At 40.9% G+C, this 17,918-nt stretch overlaps 1 protein-coding gene across 2 annotated transcripts in view; it reads left to right on the forward strand.

Moving 5' to 3' along the window:
- Positions 1–10,115: 10,115 nt before the first annotated feature.
- The window catches only part of BTAF1 (B-TFIID TATA-box binding protein associated factor 1), a 47,384-nt gene continuing 39,581 nt past the window's right edge, over positions 10,116–17,918 (forward strand). Inside the window, exon 1 of one of the 2 annotated variants that reach the window (XM_082310929.1) lies at positions 10,116–10,475. In XM_082310929.1, coding sequence (XP_082167055.1) covers positions 10,462–10,475 — 14 coding nt within the window. In that variant the 5' untranslated portion in view covers positions 10,116–10,461. Of the gene's footprint in view, positions 10,476–10,960; positions 11,081–17,918 lie in introns of those variants that run through there. The other variant, XM_082310928.1, reaches the window with a different exon arrangement.

Consider the following 17,918-nt stretch of genomic DNA (forward strand, 5'->3'; position numbering starts at 1 on the left):
TTTCTTTTTACAGCACAGCAGAGTAATGTAATCAGAATAGAAGAATAACCTCTTCAGGTAAGTTACTTTTAAGAGTCATGTATTGGACAGTCTCCTCTGAACTGCCACTTCAGTGGGTCTTAAGAAGGTAGTGCAACATATGGTAACTAAATTCATGCCAGCAGCTGCACAGTAGCACCAACAGCTTCTACTGTGGATAAACAAATCTTAGTTCATAGGATGGAAACCAGTATTAATGTAATACTTGGGTAAATTTTAAAAATTTACATTTTTCACTATTATTTCATTTTCATAAATTAGTATTTTTAAAGGCATCATAGTGAATAAGGATATAGCTAGACCATGATATTAAAATAAACAATTAAAATGAATGCTAGATACTTAAGTCATGCAGTTAAGAAACTGCCTCAAAAGTGGCATAGCTGTAAAGCATAAAGCAAGAGAGTGTAGGTATACACCAGAAAACTGCAAAAAAAAAGAGTGTTCATAGCCAGAACCCACAGAGCTTTTTTGTCTTTTAACTAGCAGCATAAAACCCAGATTTCTGAATTCATGGTTCTATAGCTACTAAAATAAGGACTAAAAAAGCTAAATAAGGACTAGATTTGGAAAGTGTGGAACATGTGGCAACTCCTGTTGTTTTGTAACACATGCAAAATTTCCCAAAATCAAAGGATTCTGTGGATATAAATTCAAACTGCAAATGCTTCATTGCCTTTGCAACTGGTAGAACAACTTTGGCTTTGTTCATTATACAAAGTAAATAGTTTTCTCGTTTTCACAGCAGCTAGTCAATTGTATTTCCCATTAAATCTCTGATTGTGAGCCTCATTCATGTGGTCTCAGGAATGAAGCTCTCTGTATATAAACTGGTTGTGGAACTGAGCACTAAATGATAAGAAAAGGCATTTGTTCCTTGCCTTTTTTTTTTTTTCTTTTTTTCTTTTTTTTTTAAATGAGGGGTAAGCTGAGAATTTATCTAGGCTTCTTTATTTGGAGGCAAGGAAGATCTGCAACTTGGGCTACTATATTGCCAGATTCTTTAAAAAAAACCAACAAAAAACCCTTCCTGGTATTCTCCAGCAGAGAGCTAAGAATTAGGGACTTGTATTACAAATGTCTGGGTTTTTTTTAATAATATGTACGCAGTATTCCTAAAGTGAATAAAGAGCAAACATTTCCCCTTCATATTTTTGTTTTGGGGTTTGAATTATGTTTTTTAGGACTGAAGTGTCCCTACAGTCAATCCTTTGTTACTTGAGACGGGGGGTGCTAGGACTCCTTGGACAGGTGAAAAGCTGGTGCACTGGAAAGCTCAGCGCAAAGAGAAATGGGGCATAAGGAATTAGGATCAGCACTAGCTGTTACCAGTCCTTGGTCAGTTCCTGCAGGACCCTTTCAGGGTTTAGTTACAAACAGTCAGATGGTATAATTCCTGTTACCTGACAAAATACACATCACTTTTGTAACTATGTTGGATTCTTCTTTTCAAGCAAAATGAATAGACATGATGTTTCCGCAAATGGCTTTGAGATGACTACATGAAAATAGCCAAAGTTGGGTTTGTGTATATATATTTTTTTTTTCTTTAGAATTTACAACAAGGCTTTCCACCCTATTGTTCCAAATGGAATTAGGCAGAGCTAAGCCCACATAATACATTACAAACTGTTACTGACATTTATCTCAAATTCCACAGCTGAGTCATCACTGCATATCCGCATCTGTAGTATTCAATTACTAATTGATCCACATGGTGGAGAATGAAATTAACTGAAATAAAATGCTGCTTGTTTTTTAACTGAATATTGTATTACAGTGGCACTCAAAAAAAAAAAAAAAAAAAAAAAACCAAAAAAACCCAAACACACACAAAAAACCCCCAATACTTTTTCTCTCATTTATTTCACAGTTCTACAAAAATGTCATAAAATCCTGCTAGCCTCTTTTGTGTATGTTCTCAGCAAACCTAGAAATAGGTGTTATTCTATCACAGAGCAATAAAAAGCAAGACTTGGATGGACAGTGTTGGTTTCCCATTGCCCTATGTGTGAAATTTGAAGAAAAACACAAGGATACAGAAAATCTAGAGGTAATACAAAATTATTTGAAGGAGTTGTAAGAATTTTAATATATATATAGCTATTGAACTCTGAACTCATAGAAAACTACTTTTTCTGTTGCTGTCCTGAAATCATGATTTAATTGGAGGCCTGATTTTTATCGGGTGATGAAGCCATGGGGCCAGCTTGCCCTGAGGTATGATCATACTGAGTTAGGAAATGTTCAGGCGGTTCCTGGAAAGTGCTGGGAGAAAGTTCAGGCAAGCTCTATGCAGAAGGCCGACTGCCAAGAAGGGCTTGGGAAAAAAGAGAGGTCAGCTCCAGCAGAAAACTAGAACACAGGCGTACGACTAAATTTATATGTAGAAATCTGCATTACATATACAGCTAATTTAGTTTTGCATGTGAAGAATAAACAGTTATCTAAAAAAGGCTAGAAAGGTTTGCATATGACTATTTTTATCTCAGCTGGGGCAAAAGATAAATGACCTACAAGGAGCCCCAAGTACAATTAGGATCCTTTCCTGTTTATTTGCATCTAAAGTAATGGCTAGCAAGCTGCAGGCTTTTTTTCATGTGCAAAAGTGATCGGTGATGTGTTACAATTCATATTTGGGGTGCACTGCCACAACCAGTGTGCCAGGACCAGCAGTTAAACGACCTGAGCACTAGCTTCTGAAGATCAGTTCCTTCTTAAGACATCTCACATGAGGCATCCAGAAATGCAGACACCCCAACATCATTTGTGGTTTGGAATCTGCTCAGTGCTGGGGAAAGAAGGAACGTATTCCCTGTCTGGGGTTCAGCAAGGGGATATGAATCCCTGACCGCTGTGAACTGCAGTTTATTTAAAATGTGTGTGCAAACAAAAAGCAATAGCTTCCATGCTGTTATCAACCACTAGTGTTTGCTTCCTCTCCAGGCTGACTCTTACTTGTTCCAGTTGTCAGTGGACCGTGCTTTACTGGTTCCAGTGGACAGCAATTTCCAAACCTGCAGATCCCTTTCTTCTTCTTGTGGGGAGTCAGAAAAAGGAACCAGGTGAGAAGGCAACTTGGTTCTCCTTTCTCCTGAGGTGAGAAGACAATAGGGGGCTGGGGGGGAAGGACAGGGAAAAAATATTTTAAAAGAGAAAAATGAAGGAGGTGGGAAAATGAAAATTAAAATGTCAGGGGGAGAGAGTTATCAGTGTGAGGGAACAAATGTGCGAAAGATGCATGTGTAAAAAGCTGGTGAAAAATTACTGGGTATAAAAAGAGGGCACATGCTGGAGGAGGAGTTCCTGGCAACTTCTTATCTGGGTCTTCTAAGCTGTGCCTGTGGCTCTGTGCAAGCGCCATGCTGATGTAAATAACAGTTATCAAAAAAATACAGGAGCACTCAGACCTCTAATCCTGCAATAAAGTCATGTGGGAGCTTAAAACTAATTAAGGCTTCCCTTTAAGCTTTAAATCTAGTCTATGTGTAGCATAATATCCTGAAGATATTCCCTCCAGAATCCAATGAGAATTTCAGAGACTCAAACAAGAAACTACTCCACAAATATGTTTCGCACATTAAAAACAAGCTAGGTTTTTACTGGATATCAGGAATCCCATCATTTGAGGAATCTGAGAATCAAATTCAATTTGTTCATTACAAATACATACCTGTCTTATTGCAGGCTTTCAGGGCAGTATCAAAACACGCTATAATGTTGCTATTACTGTAGCCATCGCACGAAACTTAGTTACGAATTAGTTAAAGTGTAAGAAACAAATCTGAAGTAACTGCCTCTATAAGAAGTACAACAAGGAAGTCAATGCAGAGTCGTGCTGAAAGCAGGAGGCATTTTCTTCCTTTATGAGGAACGTTCAGGACTGAATGCTCCACAAAGGAGGATGAAAGAGCCCCCAAGACAGATAACCTTAAAAGCTGACACAGATGAGGATGATCCTCATGCAGTTCTTCAAAGGACCTCTTCTAACATAAACAGAAGTTTTTACTTCGCAAGTTATACTACCAAACAAAAGTCTATAAAGCAAAATTAACCCTCTAAGAAGATTAGAAGCTATTGTTGATATCTATTAATCACATCTCATTCCATCTTTGGGGTGTATTCAGATGTTCAGGGATGCGCAGAGTAAATAGAAGAAAGTATAAACTGGCATTGCAAAGTGAATGCTACAGCTGATTCATCCCTGTCTGCATGCCCCAGGTGAAAAATAGGACCACCTTATCCTGGTATCTACATCGTGTTGGAACTATTTAATAGCAATTCTGGTACATGTTGAATGGTAAATTCTGATTTTGAAAAGTTACACACCAGAAATCTTTAATAGGCCCAAAATATATTCCGAGAAACAGTGTTTACAAATTAAAAGAAAAACATTAATTATTTTCTATCACTTAATATACTAGTTATAAAAATATATAAAGAGTGCAAAGGATATTCACCCAACTTGTTTTTAAATCTAATTTAAACTCATTAACTGTAGTGGAACTTGTGACAATGGCCACAGATTAGCCTTCTTTTCTGTCTTTGAAAAGCAACAGCTTCTGGAAAGAGCTGGACTAGATGTGAAACCTCTGGCCCTGTTTATTCAGCATTATAGTGTGCTTCTGAATCCTTATGTCCCTGATGACAGAGGTGCTTTTCTATTTATGCTCTTTGTATTCAGTTTGTGCACACTGGAATTTTATGCACTTTTTTTTTTTTAAACTGCACAGGCTAATGTCACTCTTGCCTTAGCTCATGAAAAAAGAACAATCTGACTACTGAAATTAAAGAAAGAAAAAAAAAAACTTACAGCTACACAAGCTTAAATAATAGAAGAACTTAATAAAAGGTCTCTACTTGTTTCTCTCATGTTATTTTCATGTTGCATTTTTCCACAGGCCTATGCAGAATGACCTGCAGATTTATAGGAAGAATTTGACCTCATTATTTCCATTTCTCTTTGTCTCTAACTGTGGCTCATTTTTGCCTGTTACCTTGATCCAAAAAAACCTACTTAGATGTTTGCAGGAGCTTTTCTCCTGTTCAGTCTTCTTTCTGGATATGAAATATTAACTTCATTTTTATATATGTATGTATAAATGTATGTGTATGTGCATTATAAACCTATATATAAATTTCTGTATATAAATGGAGATCTCTGCTCTCCTAAATGTCAGTGAGAGATCAGGTATAAAGATGCAATTGTCTGTGTGAGTTACTACTGTTAACCTCCTAATACTTCAGAGTTCATAAGCTAGATTTAGTGAATGTACATATACTTTAGTCCCTTTCTTGATGTAGGAAGTGGTATAGTTACTAATAACACCCTGCAGAGAGAGGTAAAAAGAGAGAGGATTTAAATGTAAACATAAAAGCTATTTTGGAAAAAAGAACAACTGTATGAAATGGATAGATGATACCATTTCCTAAAAAACATGCCACAGGAACAATAAGCTACCCAAACTATAAAACATTTATTTAAATCAGGAGCATGGATAACAGCTAGACAAAACTAAGGAGCTTCCAGTTTTTATACATAAAGCGTGTCCGAAGAATCTCAGTAATTTAAATCCTCATGTTTATAAAATAGGGTGGGAAGTAGAGCTGAGTTAGAAAATAAGAAGTTTGAGATCATGGAACTAAATGCTGGAGAAATTACAGACCATGGCTAATAAAAATGAGGTTGATGTACAGCCTTGTACAACAACGTTGATCAGTTGTACAGAATATCTGTTTGTAATGGAGATAATGGAGATGGGCAAGGAGCACCACTTCTGAACAAGTCCATGCAATCTCAAGAGATAAAATCCCTGGGAACAGAAGATCACAAAAGAGAATCACAAGTTTTCTCTCTCTATTTGTCATATCAGGAGCCTCTCATTCAGGAAAATTGTCCTGAATGTACAATGTTAAGTATGATCAGAAGTAATGAAATCTAATGAGAGAGTTATACAGCTCTGTTGACATTTGGAACCTTTTAGATGTTGGTGATTTTCACTAACTGATTGTTATTACAACCCTGTTTGATGTCAAGAAATTGGAGCCCATCAAACTTTTTTTCACAAATGTTGCTAATCTGTGTTATGGGTGGCAGTGCCTTCGCCCTGACTGGTCTCTCAGAATAGAGCATTTCACTGGTATCTCTGAGATGCTTTTTGGACTATGGGAGGTATCAGTCAGCGTCCAGCCTCCAGCCACCATCACTTATGGTGAAGAACTTAAAAGGAAGACCATGTACAAGTTGCCACTTTTTAAGGAGGCTTTCAAGAAAGTTATGCAGCTAGGTCAAAAATTTCCTTGGAGTAAAAATGAGACAATTCAAAGCATGAGAGTTAGCATGGAAACTAGTGAAGTTTAGATGATAAAAAATAAATACACCTTTAAATAAAAAATAAGCAGAATAGCAATAAAAAGTATTAATTAGCAAGAAACAAGAGATTATTCAAGAAAGAAATATATCCTTCAGCAATCAGAAATCTGATTTTCGTGACGCCAGTAAAAAAGGGCCTAACCTACAGAGATAAAATGTAAAATAAAAACTAGGAAGATTAAATAATACTTGAAGGAGAAACAGTTAAATATATAAAAATAAATAAGAATTTTGAAGCATGTTAGAAATAGCCTACAAGATAACTGGTTAGTTTGCAGACCTCAGAATAGAAAGCATCATTAAGAAATACATGTTGCAAAGAACTTGCACAATGTACCTGCATAAGATCATAATACATAAATTTATCTCAGAGCAATTTTTCCCCAGATAATCAAAATAATGATCGTGATTAAGATACCAGCAGAGATGTCTGAACAAACTGCTAAGCAGGGACAAGCTTCTAAGACTAGCTTCTCTTCAGACAAGATTTCCAAGGGAATTTAGAAATCAAATAAGCCAGCCACTAAAACACATGCAAACTGTTATGAAAATAATCTTTTTTCCGAGACTAGGAGGTATCAGATGTTATACCTGCAGTTACAGAGAGAGGTTGGTGTGATCCTAACCAATACAAATCTACAAACCTTCAGGACACGACAAACTAATGGGAAAAATAAAACTAGAGGACTAGAACACGTAGAAGATTATGATATGCCAGGTCTAATCAGGACGGATTCCACCAGGAAAACTGTGCCTCTGTCATCTACTATTTGCACAGCTGTAGTACTTGGAGACTGCACCATTTTTTCCCTAGGCTCTGTAGGTATATATAGCAAGTAAGAAAGCTGCGGTTGCTATGAATCTGCAGACTAAGCAGTAAGAGTTCACAGGTGGACACAGTTGGCAGGAGGAGGAAAACAAACCAAAAATAATTGAGATCAATGCAGGAAGTAATGATCATAACATACCAACTGACTGGAAGCTATTGAATTTTATCTAATTTAGGAACAGGTTTGAGGGAGTATACTGGCACACAGCAGATTTGCAGGGTGGATGCTTTTAACATATGCAAAAAGAAACAGGAGAAAATGTATGGCTACTCCTTTAAAAATGGGTCAAAAGAAAACAAATGTGCAAAAAGAATTGGTATGACTTATGGAGCAGGTGAACAGATGCATGGACAAAGAATAATTGGTTTTCATAGGGTGTAGGAAAAGGATTGAGCAGAAGATACAGGTGAACAGTTAAGTAACAATGTGCTTTGCATAAATGTCACATCAAAATACAAAAAGATATGGTGTGAAACTTGAATGAATTGTGTTTCAGTCCAGAATGCCTGCTATTAAATAACAGATCATTCCTTCTGTCTTTTGCAGATTGTTTTGCTTGGACTGCAGTTCATCGTCATTTCAGCAAGTACTCAGTGTGTAAGACTCACCACCAGTATTTTCCCTGCATTTATTTTTATCAGGTAGGATAACCCCTATGGAGCTGTTCAAAACAAATTTTATTGCATGTTCAATGGGCATTCTGCCTTGACTGCTATTAAAACAATGCACAAAATGTTTTTAAGGAATGTAAGAGGAAATAGGGTGTTAGAATTGGAAATAGCACCTGAGGGTTATTTCGGTAATGCCCACAGCAGGACAGGATGGCTGCTGATTACTGGCTAAACAAATGCAGAAATATTATCAGGGATGTTTGCTGTACACCCGTACCAACAGCTTCCAACATGTAAGAAAAATATATCCACCCTCAGCCTGCTCCTTGCTGCTCCCTACCCCAACTCCCTGCCGTTCCTCCCCATCACGTGGCTGAATAGCAGGCACCCCATCATGTGAAAACATGTACACACCAGGGACAGGAGTAGATGTGTGCCTCGGATCGTGGGGCAGGGACCCAGGCAGACGCACCCGCAACACATGATGGCGTATGATGGCAGAAAGGAAGTTTTGGAGTACTTCAGTAAGAGGCTCTTGGCTTCCAACTAAACCCATTGTATTTTTTTGTGTATTCTGCTACAGGAGGCATATTGAGCTATGTAAAGGTAGTTACTACATCAGAGCCACGACAGGAAAGAGAAAAGGCATTATCCGGGTCACTAAGCATAGCACTGTGACAAAAAGAGTCTCTGCCACTGAAAATGAAGTCTGTGGTTTGCTCTGGCCACAGTCTGTGATGCAGATGCCTCGGACAGACTCATATTGCTAGTGTTTGGTGTTCCTGAAGTCGCTGCTTTAATGCCAGCTCCTGGTCACCACAGAGCTCCCACCAAAGGACAGGAGGGGGAACAGACAGGAAAGAGGCACCTGGGGCAAACCTTTCTAGAGGACTCCAGTATAGGCTGGACCCACATGGATACAAATAGATTGAGGTATTATGGACCAGTGTCTTGTTCATAGAACTATAAAACGACAGCAAACACGCAGATGGCATTAGTATGTCCATTTGGAGTATGCATGTGTTAGCGGGGAATGAGTGAGCGAACCCATACATGGAGAGTTAACTACTACAGCGAAAGGGAAACCATGCAGTAGAAAGGCTTGGGGCGAGCAGAAGTCCCTATAGAAAGGTTTAGTATGAAATGCACACCACAATGGGCTTTAAAGGAAAACTTTATCATGCAGTATTATGCAAATTCATGTATTTATGCAAGTTTATGCATCACTTACAGGAAAGAAAAATCTATTATTGTGTTTTCAACTTATCAGATGAAAGGTTATGTACGTCAGCTAAATTTACGTCCTCGTCTGGGATCGTTAATTTAAGTGATTAGTGGAAGGCTCATTTCTTAGGCTGTGTTTCCCTGGGTCTGATCGAGGCGCACAGCACGCAGTCGGAAAGCTTGGCCTTTTTCCCCCAGAGTTAAGGGAGACGGCGGCCGGCTGCCCCGGGCACAGGGCTGGCGGAGGAGGCCGCCAGGTGCGATCCCGGGGATCTTTAAGCCCCGTTCTGCTCTGCAGGCGGCCCGGAGCCCAGCCGGGCCGGGAGGACGGGCCGGCTGCCCCCCTGGAGGAGACGGCAGGGAGTGGAAGGAAACGCGCTCGGTTACGGAGCCGCCGTGACTGGGCCGCGCCGCGGGGAGCGGCTCAGATGCCCCCTCGCTGCCCGCCGGGGCTGGTGCTGGGTAACGAACCCCCGGGAGCCACCGCTGCGAGGCCACCCCGGCCCCGAGTGCCCGTCTCCCCGCCGCGGGGGCGGAGGACGGGGGGCGGCCGCCGGAGGCGCCGGGGCTGCGTCCCCGCGCAGGGGGCGCGGCGCTGAGCGCGCTGCACGCCGGGAGCCGTAGTCTCCGCGGGCCGAGCGGCCGCGCCGCAGCCCCGGGCGTAAGGCGAAGGGCAGCGCATCTAGGCGGCCGGGGAGGGCGGCGGGAGCTCGCCGAGTTCCCGGCCGCCCTCTCCCGCCATGCTGGCTGGGAAGAAGCGCCACCACCTTGTGGACTGGCCAGGGAACGCGTGTGCTTCGTGTCCTCGTGCCTCTCTTCTCCCTCCGGCGTGAGGGACGGGGGCGCTCTCCTTTGAGCCTCCCCCCCTCGCCTGTGCAGATGGTACGCCCCGCCGGAGGCCGGCGCCCCCCCCAGCCGGCTCGGCAGGCTCCATGGCCGGTCCTGCTCAGTCCGGGCGCTGCGTGCGCCCGCCCTCCTTGCTTTTAGAAGCGTTCTCTCCATTGGCTGCGGCCGGGCGCTCTTGCCAATCAGGAAGCGGCTATCATGGAGGAAGGGAATAAATACAAGATGGCTGCTCATATAAAACCAGGCATTGGGCTTCGCCCCGGCGATGGGGGAATAGAAGCTTTAACTCGCGCTCCGAGGGTTGTGCACCGCTCCCGCCCACGCCGCTGCTGCCCCCGCGGGGGGAGCGAGACTCTGACCGTTGCCGGCCACAGCTGCGCTCAGCCGCTCCCCGCGGATCACCGGCGGGGCCGAGGCCGGGTGCGGCGCCCGAGAGGCCCGAGCTAGGCCCTGCGCCCTCCTCCCTGGGAGAGCGGCGCCGGCCCCCCCGCCTGCTGTCCCGCCGCTCGCCCCCAGCGAGGCCCAGCTCCGGGCGGCCATGGCCGTCTCCAGGTCGGTAGGAGCCGGGAAGGGTGGGGGAAGGAGGGCCGGCAGCGGCGGCCCGGAGTCCCCGGCCCTCCGTGTGGCCTGGCTTCGGGGGGGGTGCGGGGGCGAAGAGGGGTGCCCGCTTTCCACCCCCTCTCGCCTCAGGAGCCTGCGGAGGCCTCGCCGGGGCCTCGACACTCCTCGGCGGCGTGGGCCGCCCCGGAGGGGCTGGCGGGGGGGCTGTGTGCTCCGGCGCCCGGGTTTGCTTCCTGGCCTGGGGTGGCTCCTGTGCCCGGCGCGCAGGGAAGCCCCCTCCCTTCCTCAGGCCGCAGGGGCTCTGCCTGGGGCGTCTCGGGCTTCCTCCCGAATTCGACACCTTCGTTTTGTTGGCCAGCCCTTCCTCGGGTTAAACTGCTAGGGAGTAGGGGATAATGATACCGAGTCTCAAAAACTGGCACGAAACCGTTTTTGCCTTTCAGAGCCCTTAGTTGTAAAGTAACCGAAATGAAACAGGCTTCCATGGAGAAAAGTGATTAGTGTGTTCTGGCTCTGCCTCAAGATGTTGGGTAGTATCTGCTTACACACATGTGCGCTGGTGTGTGCCAGCGCTTAAAGTATTCACAGATACAGAGGTATGTCTTAATTGAGCTGTTTTATAAAAAAATGCTGAGCACAAATTCCTGTCATCTTTTTTGTGTGTGAAATGGGCATGTTAAGCTTCCTAACAGGATAGTTGAAAGGAAACCATAAATCCAAATTAACCTTGTGATAGATTAGACTCAAGTCACGTGTTGGTAGTATCTCTGTACTTCCGAAGTGCTGTAACAAACGTAAATTCAGTTTCTGAAGCTGTGTATGAATAAGTTTACAATTCTATATAGCAAAGTATAGGTGTGCACATTTATAATGGAAATCCATTATTAATCAAAATTTATAGCAGCAATATGCTTTTTAAGACTTTTAGTAGCAGGTGTTTTAGTTTGAGCTTTGTAGTTTCTACAAAGTATCCCTTTATCTTATTCTACTCCTTAGTTTTTATCAACTTGTTATAGGTTAGGTTTTTTGTTTTTTCCAAAGCTGTCCATAAGAATCTGGAAGTAGGAATGATTGCTGTGACAAGACTACTATGTACATTAAAATACTACTGTAAGCCATCATGTAAAATAGAGTAGTATTCTAATTACATTAGGTCTGGGGCAGTCTGCGTAAATAACTGTGCTAACGTACTTGTGATATGGGGGCTAACTGGAATATCAAGATACAGCTTTTCAGCTGTATGCTGACGGTGTGTCTACTGTAAAGATTCGTTTCAAATTCAGTTACCAACGTTTCTGTGCTTCAGTAAAACCACATGGCTTTAGTGAAAAGCAGTAGTGCTCTATGCAAAGATTTAGTTAACACCTGTTTGGTCTGGTAACTGACAGGAAAAAAATTCTGTTTTGGATAAGGCTCATTCTAAGCTTCAGTGTGGAGAACTAAAAAAGTTGGTGTTTTATTAATAATGTCACATGTGACACATTGCTTCAGAGTACAGTTTTAAGACCAAAATGTTACACAAATTGAACATAAGTTAGAGAACTTTATTGAAGGTGCTGTAATACTTTTGAGTTGGTGTAGAATTGTTTCAGTTCCACATGTAAATTAGGTGAAACAATATCACGTTTTGGAGTGCTGTAACATCTTGGTTATTCCTGGTGAACTCCAATGTTTCTATAACTGTAAGAAGTGATACTGCGTAAATGTGGCCTCATGCATGTTTTTTAATAGATACAGCAAAACCTGTCCATGTCCCTTTGAAGTTAGACAGCAACTCTGACAAATGAACCTTTCGGCTGCTGGACCATAGGAATGCTGATGATATAATGTCAGTGTTGCTTTTGTAAATAAAAGAAATCTTGTCTTCACCTTTTACTTCAGAACATTGAATTTCTAAGGTCCTTTCCTTTCAGACATATTACAGATCATTGTTTTGTACACTTACATACCACATAACTGTGTTTCTGTAAAGGGTGTAAAGGTTGTTCCAGCTTCTGTACCAGCTCCATTTAATTGTAGAAATCTGCACTTTTCTTCTAGGTAGTTACAGTTACATTTTATATGTTTGAAGGACCAACATAATACTTCATTGTTGAATGATTCTAACTACACAAGTGTGGAGAGCGAGGGCAAAGTTTATTCAAATTAATCTTTCTCCAAGGACCATAGTCTTTGCTGAATGCATACCAAACATTGATACTAACAAAAACCTTCATTAGGGTTAGTTCTGTATTGGAACCATATTTAAAAAAAATAACCATTTTTTTGGAGGTGGGGTGAGGGGTATTTTTACATTCTCAAAACAGTAAATTATAAAGTGGTTATTTTCCCAATAAAGTTTAGTTTCTGCTCTTTGGCCAATTGAAAACCTTTCTCAAAACCGTAGTCTCTTTAGGAAGATCTAAACAAACATAGGGAATGCTCTAAAATATCTCAAAATTAGATTGAGAATTTGCAGCTTTGTTATTAATAAGGTCATCTTAAAAATAATTGTCACATATTTGTAAACTATTGACAAAAGAGATTCTGATATTTTATTCTGTATTATATGTATACGTGCTTGTTTTACCAGATTCTGCTCTTACATGGACTGAAGACCTACTTCTATGTAACACTTCTGTGACGATACACTAGAAAATAGACCTAAAAGCAGAACAGTAGATACCTCATACCAAAAGATGTTGCAGGATAGTTGCTTCATATATCCTCATCTCTTTGGTAGCTTTATGCTGAAAAGGCTAACTAATGAACACAGTCCTCCAGAATTATGTATAGGTGGGTGGGAAGGTCGATGTTCTTTCTGTGAATGCACCAGCTAATTTGGTAGGCTTTATCTCCGGTCTGCGGTCTTAGAAGTATATCTGAAGTAGTCTAATGTTTGCATAGCTAACAAAAAAAATAAAAATAATTCTTGATAGTAGAACTGAGAAGGAAAAAAGGAAGTGAAAAGTTTTGCTTCAGCTTCATTCCTACAAAATATATGTTCCAAGTGAATAAATAGAGTGGCTCGGTAATGATCTTCTGAGATCCTTCAGATTAAAAAGTAATACTGCCAATTTATGGAAAATGACAATGCTCGTAGATTACTCAGGGTGATTGAGTTTCAGTAGATAACGAAGTGTTGATAGTCCCTTTCAATATCTAATAAAACTTTTTTCTAGTTTCTTTAATGTGTTCAAAGGCACCTCACTTATCGTTATTCCAACACCAAGGCTGTTCCTGGCTTTCTCATATTTTTGAGGCCCTTCACAGTACGAAGGAGAACAAATATGCTTTTAAAATGGGATGTACTACATGAAGCTGGTAAGATGCATTGAGAATAAACAGTTTGATTTTAATAGGTATATCTTTGAGTTCACCCTGAAACACCTTCTTAAAGACAACCTGTTCAGAGTAATTTCAAGACACCTCCTTAAGCAAGTATGGGAGAGCATAACGACTTGCTGCTGTTGCAAGCCATTCTTGATTTGGTCCATGTAAGTTTAATACTAGTTTCTAGAGTTTTCAGTGTTTTCATTTACTTGGATTTGTGTATAACTGGTAATAAGCAGATCAGAGACCTAGTTTTTATTTTAAAATAAATAATAATGTCAAATTTAATACTGCATCATTGGCTGAAGTTCTTACAAGATACCAGAATTATCCAAAATATCTTTTATGGGCCCTAATTATGTTTTAGAGATGTTCTTTTGGGGGTATCACAAACCTTCTAAAGAAAGAATTCAGCTTCTAGCTTGTTTGGAAGCTATTATTTCATGGCTGCTCTTGCATGAAAAGCAAGAGTTAAACTGAACAAGTATGTTTTCGCTACTACTTAAAGGCGTACGCTTGTACCATCAGAATAGGTAGATGCTATAACCAGTGCGATTATAGGAGTTCTGAGTCAGAAGGGGGGAAAAAATAGTGTAACTCTTCTCCCATTGATGGAGATTAACTTGAAGACCAGGCCAGTGGACTGCCTTCTCTGTTGCTGTTTGTGGGAGGGCGTGCCCACACAGTCATGGGAAGGGGGGGAAGCAGAAGTAGGATGTGCACTACTGCCCAAATGAGATGGAGCTGTAAAATTTCGCAGTCACCTAACAGACTGAAGTGAAAGTTGAAACTCAGGATTGCACTCCGAGAGGAATTCTAACCTGCTCCAGCAGCTAGAACTGGAATTCTCATCAAGGCATTCCCTATATCACTTGTTGATACACTTCTTGTATTAGTATGTCTTTACAGCTCTTTTAATTTCCTATTCTTTCTTACAGTTTTTGTAATGTAATTGGTCATATGCATTTGGGCTGCATTGTTGGATGTAGATACATACGTAATAGTTTACAAATAAAACTTTTACAGCCTAATGCTATGCATCATATATTATATGAAATATACATTCCATAGGGAATTAATTATACTAATTTCAGCATTCAGTTGGCTTCCATATGCAGTATGTAATACTGTGACCAGTGTGGTGATGGAGCTCTAGTTTCATTCCAAGTGTCCCTTCCACTGCTCTGTAGGAAACAAGATTTCTCCGTTGTCCACAGCCCCACCTTCATAACTATTACCCTACAGTCTCCCACCTATGAGAAGTAAAATCACAATCCATTCTTTGTGTATCATCACACTTTTTTGTTCTGAATTCTGTTCAGTGATTTTTATCTTGCTTGCTGATTGTATATTGGAAAGTTGTTTACTTGGTTATTTAACAGTTTATATGTGCTTTAGCAGGGGCTTGAGTTTTTTGAGCTGTGAAGCTGACCAAGCTGGGATTTGACCAAATGATGAAACACCACCCTGAACGAAGGATTATCAGGTCAACAAGAAAAACTAAGGCATCTCTATTAGAACTCAGGTTGAATCTCACAGTGCCCCTGTCAAGTCTAAATTTTAATTTAGTGATGTGTTCTAGGTTTTGGGGCTATTTCTGTTCCAATAAATAGTGCCTGGGAGGAAGCTCCTGAGTGTTGAAATATGATTTATACTGTAAAGTAAGAGGTTTTCCCTTGCCTTCTGATGGGTGCCAGCTAGCAGTTTTCCGAAGAGCTCTAGACAGAGTTTGACATTAGAGTGTTCCAGGGACTGTGCCACTAGGGTTTTTTTGTACAGTCACACAATTTTAATGGGCTGGAGGATATGCTAGGATAGTTACAAGCTTGTGCCAGTTGGCCTCTAGTGTCAGAGACTGCTCCCTGGCCAGTTAAACATACTGGTGCACACAGAGCTGTAGAGTCCAAATGGATCACTTCACTGGCAGCAGTGATCAGTTCACTGTCCCTTCAAGCCTCAGCTCATTGAAGTTTTGGAAGAATCGGAAGTTTCCCCATCTGAAGTCCTGTGGGGACCCAGTCCAGTCAGAATGCTTACACTGGGATGATGAGGATCCTTACACAATTCAGCTGCATATGTCATCTTTTGGAAACATTTTGGAGATATTGTTGATAACTTCTGTATCTGGACCTGGTCATCAACTATCCCGCTACTAGCTTTCTAGTGCCTCTATAGCTGAAGGACTTTCAAATCCACATCATCCAGTTTCCACAGGAGTGCTGTAAGATTGACTTTAAATATTATTGTAACTGTCCCTTCAAATGGAGATCAGCCCTCCATTTGGAAACATACCTTTAGGCAGCAAAGAACTGAAAATTAGCATGAAGAACAGAACAGGTCATTTGTTGCAACATTTGCCTACTGTGCCTGGGTACAGTCATGTCTAACTTGGTTTAATGCTGAATATGCAAAACTAATTGGAAAGCAGTGACGAACACGGAATCACCTTGCTACCTGGAGAGTGTCACTTAGTTAGTTGTGATGGCTCTTTTGGAAGTACTTGCTCTCATGTTTGCCCTTTGTAATTTTTTTTTTTTATTTGTAGTCTTTGTGTTAATGCACTGGCAGAGCAAAAGGCTTATTATGTTGAGTAACTGGGGGTCAATAATAGTTTCTGTGTACTTCTATTCACAAAAACCCCCTTTAGTTAACTGAACTAAGCCTGTATACATAATCATTCTGCGTAACAGTGTTGATTAGAGAGATGATGTTCCCCCTTATGATAGCCAACCTTGCTATTCTGATGAATAGCAATGCAAATGAAATTGTTTACTGTTAGAATTCTTGCCTGCAATCTTTCTCTAAGAATTAATTTATTTATTTTTTAGGATTGTTAGATAAAATTGTTTGAGTGGTAGTAGTCTAGTGGTGGAAGAGTCTGGTCCAGTTTGGAATGGCTGTGCCAGTTGATATCCTGATCACAGACCTACTGGTTCTTCTTGAGTATCTCTCAGGTGGTCCTATTCTGAAAGGAAGAATTCAGGCTTTAGTCTTTTCAAAACTAGTGTGCTTTAATGAAACGGTCTGGGTTTGATGACTTGGAATACTTATGTGGAGAGGATTCACTTGCCTCATCTAGGTCTCTAGTGCCAGTTTAGATGGTATAATGTGTCCTTGCCACTTCAGAATGACAAGGATCTCCTGCATCCTGTGTCATGTCTGCTGACCCCATGTGCATGACTCATTCTGAAGTGTCTCAGATGCTACTAGATGCCTGTTCTTAAGCGCCTGAATTGATGTTTTTGTGACAGAAACATTTCTAAGGAACAAGTTAGTACTTTGTAATGAGCTCATAGAGCATGAGTTCACATAGAGGTGGTGTATGGTTGCTGTCCTATCGATGAGATGTGGTTGACTCGGGATTGGGAGGTGACAATCAGAAGGATTATCTAAACCATTGCTTATGAGTTAAAAGTGAAGAACTTTGTGTTTTTAAGCTCTGATTACAGAAGTTAACATGCAGGAGAAGTAGTTTTAGAGATATATTTCATTTTTATTAATTTCGTTGGTATTTAGTTTTCGTAGCAATCCATAAATCTCTTCGGTTTTCTTTTTAACTTTTTCTTCATGTAAGTACTCCCTATATTTCTCTTGTTTGCTTGTGTGTTCTGTATTCTTTGAACAGCTTTCTCACAGCCTGCGTTGAACTCTTTCATAAAATAATTAAAAATTCTACTGCAGTGTAGAGCATCTCACTCTACCACACTGATTCAGACTTCTGTGTTATATTTGTGAATGATGTGAGCCACGCAGTGCTCCGCTTACAGCACTGTCTAGCATGAGAGGCAGAACCACATGCCTTTAGAAAACTCTCTTCATTCTCTTTGGCTTTAAGAACTAGTTTAGAGACTGTTAGTTCGTTCTGAGAATAAAAACCTTATCAGAATTTAGGAAATTTCTTTCCAAACTGCAGGTCCTCAAAATTAATTTGCTTAGAATTTTTAGTTTTTTTTTTCATTCTTAATGAAACTTAGAATGAAAACTTTAATTTAAAAAAACCAGTGCTGCTGATCAGTGGCAACTTTCTCAGTGCTACCCTTCCAACTAGAGGAGGAGAATTCAGGGTCTGCCATACTCTGCTGCAGCAACACCAAAACTTAATTTAAGAATCTTAATACGTCC

Source organism: Platalea leucorodia, assembly GCF_965183815.1.
Source record: "Platalea leucorodia genome assembly, chromosome: 4".
Lineage (NCBI taxonomy): Eukaryota > Metazoa > Chordata > Aves > Pelecaniformes > Threskiornithidae > Platalea > Platalea leucorodia.